General features: G+C 44.5%; 1 protein-coding gene across 1 annotated transcript in view; it reads left to right on the top strand.

The window, feature by feature from the left end:
• nup35 (nucleoporin 35) overlaps window positions 1–1,411 on the top strand; it is an 11,873-nt gene that overhangs the window by 5,397 nt on the left and 5,065 nt on the right. Inside the window, exon 5 of the mRNA XM_014031573.1 lies at window positions 632–744. Within this exon, the coding sequence (XP_013887027.1) occupies window positions 632–744 (113 nt within the window). The remainder of the gene's footprint in view (window positions 1–631; window positions 745–1,411) is intronic.

Genomic DNA, 1,411 nt, shown 5'->3' with positions numbered 1-1,411 from the left:
GGTGTGAACGCACCATAACAGAAGTCGAGACATAAACACACAACAGTTGAATAAATAGAAATGTAAAAGGAATGAGGACCATACAAACACCAGTGACTGGAATCTGAACGGTGGTTTAATGCTGTTCAAGCAAGCAGGAAACCAACGCTGACAAAAAACAGGAAGTTCCAGCATTTATTCACTGTCTTCAGTGCCTGGCCTGCCCTCTACTGGCCTCAGGCTGAATCACAGGCACTCTGAACAGCAATGACTCACCGAATGTTTTATAAACATTTCTTATGTGTTGTAAAAATGTTTCGGACATGTATCTAAACTATTGTAATCAAGACATAATAATAGTTGAACTATGGATTGTAGCAGTCAATACTTAAAAAGGAAAACTAAGAAAATGGTGTAGTGCTTTAAAATCAGTAACTAATCTGACTAATAAATGTCTTTACTGTGTCAGTCTTTATTTCTATTGAAAGTCTAGTTTCAGACAGTCACTGGTCCACACCATTACACGTCTTTAAAAATCCTTTCTAGGTCCTTTATCATTGTTGTGTAACAGTTATTGTTTGATTACAAACACACAGCTGCCCTGTTCTTCAGGCTGTATTAACGGTTAGGTGTGTACCTGTGTGTTGTCCAGGTGTGCAGCAGGTGTGTCTGTCTCCGGCTCAGATTGATCCTTTCTACAGTCAGGGAGAGTCTCTGTCCTCTGAGGACCAGCTGGATCAGACCTGGGTCACTGTGTTTGGGTATGTGTGCTCCAGATCAACACTAAAGCCTGAAACATACTCGCTCCGACGCCGACAAGTCGACGAGCGCTCACGTGGTTGTTCAGCAGTCGTTTTCACACAGAGCTTTCATAGTCCCTTCGACACCCCGCGCCAAGTTCAGGGAACCCCCCCTCCTGCTGAAACGTACATCACTGCATGGAGTTCTCCTGCAACAGCCMATAATGCAGAAAAGGTCAGACTCATCACTCAACAGATGTGTTTATCCACGTGTGTCCTGTTAAAGCTCCTCAGTTTTTATCAGTCAGATTCCTYCGTGCACAACGTCTGTTTTATCTCCATCCATGAGTTTTTCACAGTTTGACTACCTTATAAAACTCTGCTTCTAGTCTGGGAGTGAGTCCCCCCCCCAGCACAAACAAGCACGCCCACAAACTTCAGACCAATCACACATTACCGTCAACACAGGAGGGGGGTCAAAAAGTTCTGCCGGTGGGTTGTGCCAAAAGGGGCTGTCGGCACGACGCTGCGAAGCTCGGTGATGTAATTTTCATCATTAAACTGTGACAACCTGTGCTGACGTCAGCAGTTTGGAGCGAGTGTGTTTCCAGCTGAAGACACACAATTAACCTTTAAATATGTAGCTTATACGTGTGTGTGTGTGTGTGTGTGTGTGTGTGTGTGTGTGTGTG

Source organism: Austrofundulus limnaeus, unplaced genomic scaffold (genome assembly GCF_001266775.1).
Source record: "Austrofundulus limnaeus strain Quisiro unplaced genomic scaffold, Austrofundulus_limnaeus-1.0 Scaffold1272, whole genome shotgun sequence".
NCBI classification, from domain to species: Eukaryota; Metazoa; Chordata; class Actinopteri; order Cyprinodontiformes; family Rivulidae; genus Austrofundulus; species Austrofundulus limnaeus.
The sequence above is the reverse complement of the archived record's forward strand: the minus strand, read 5'-3'. Positions and strand labels throughout refer to the sequence as shown.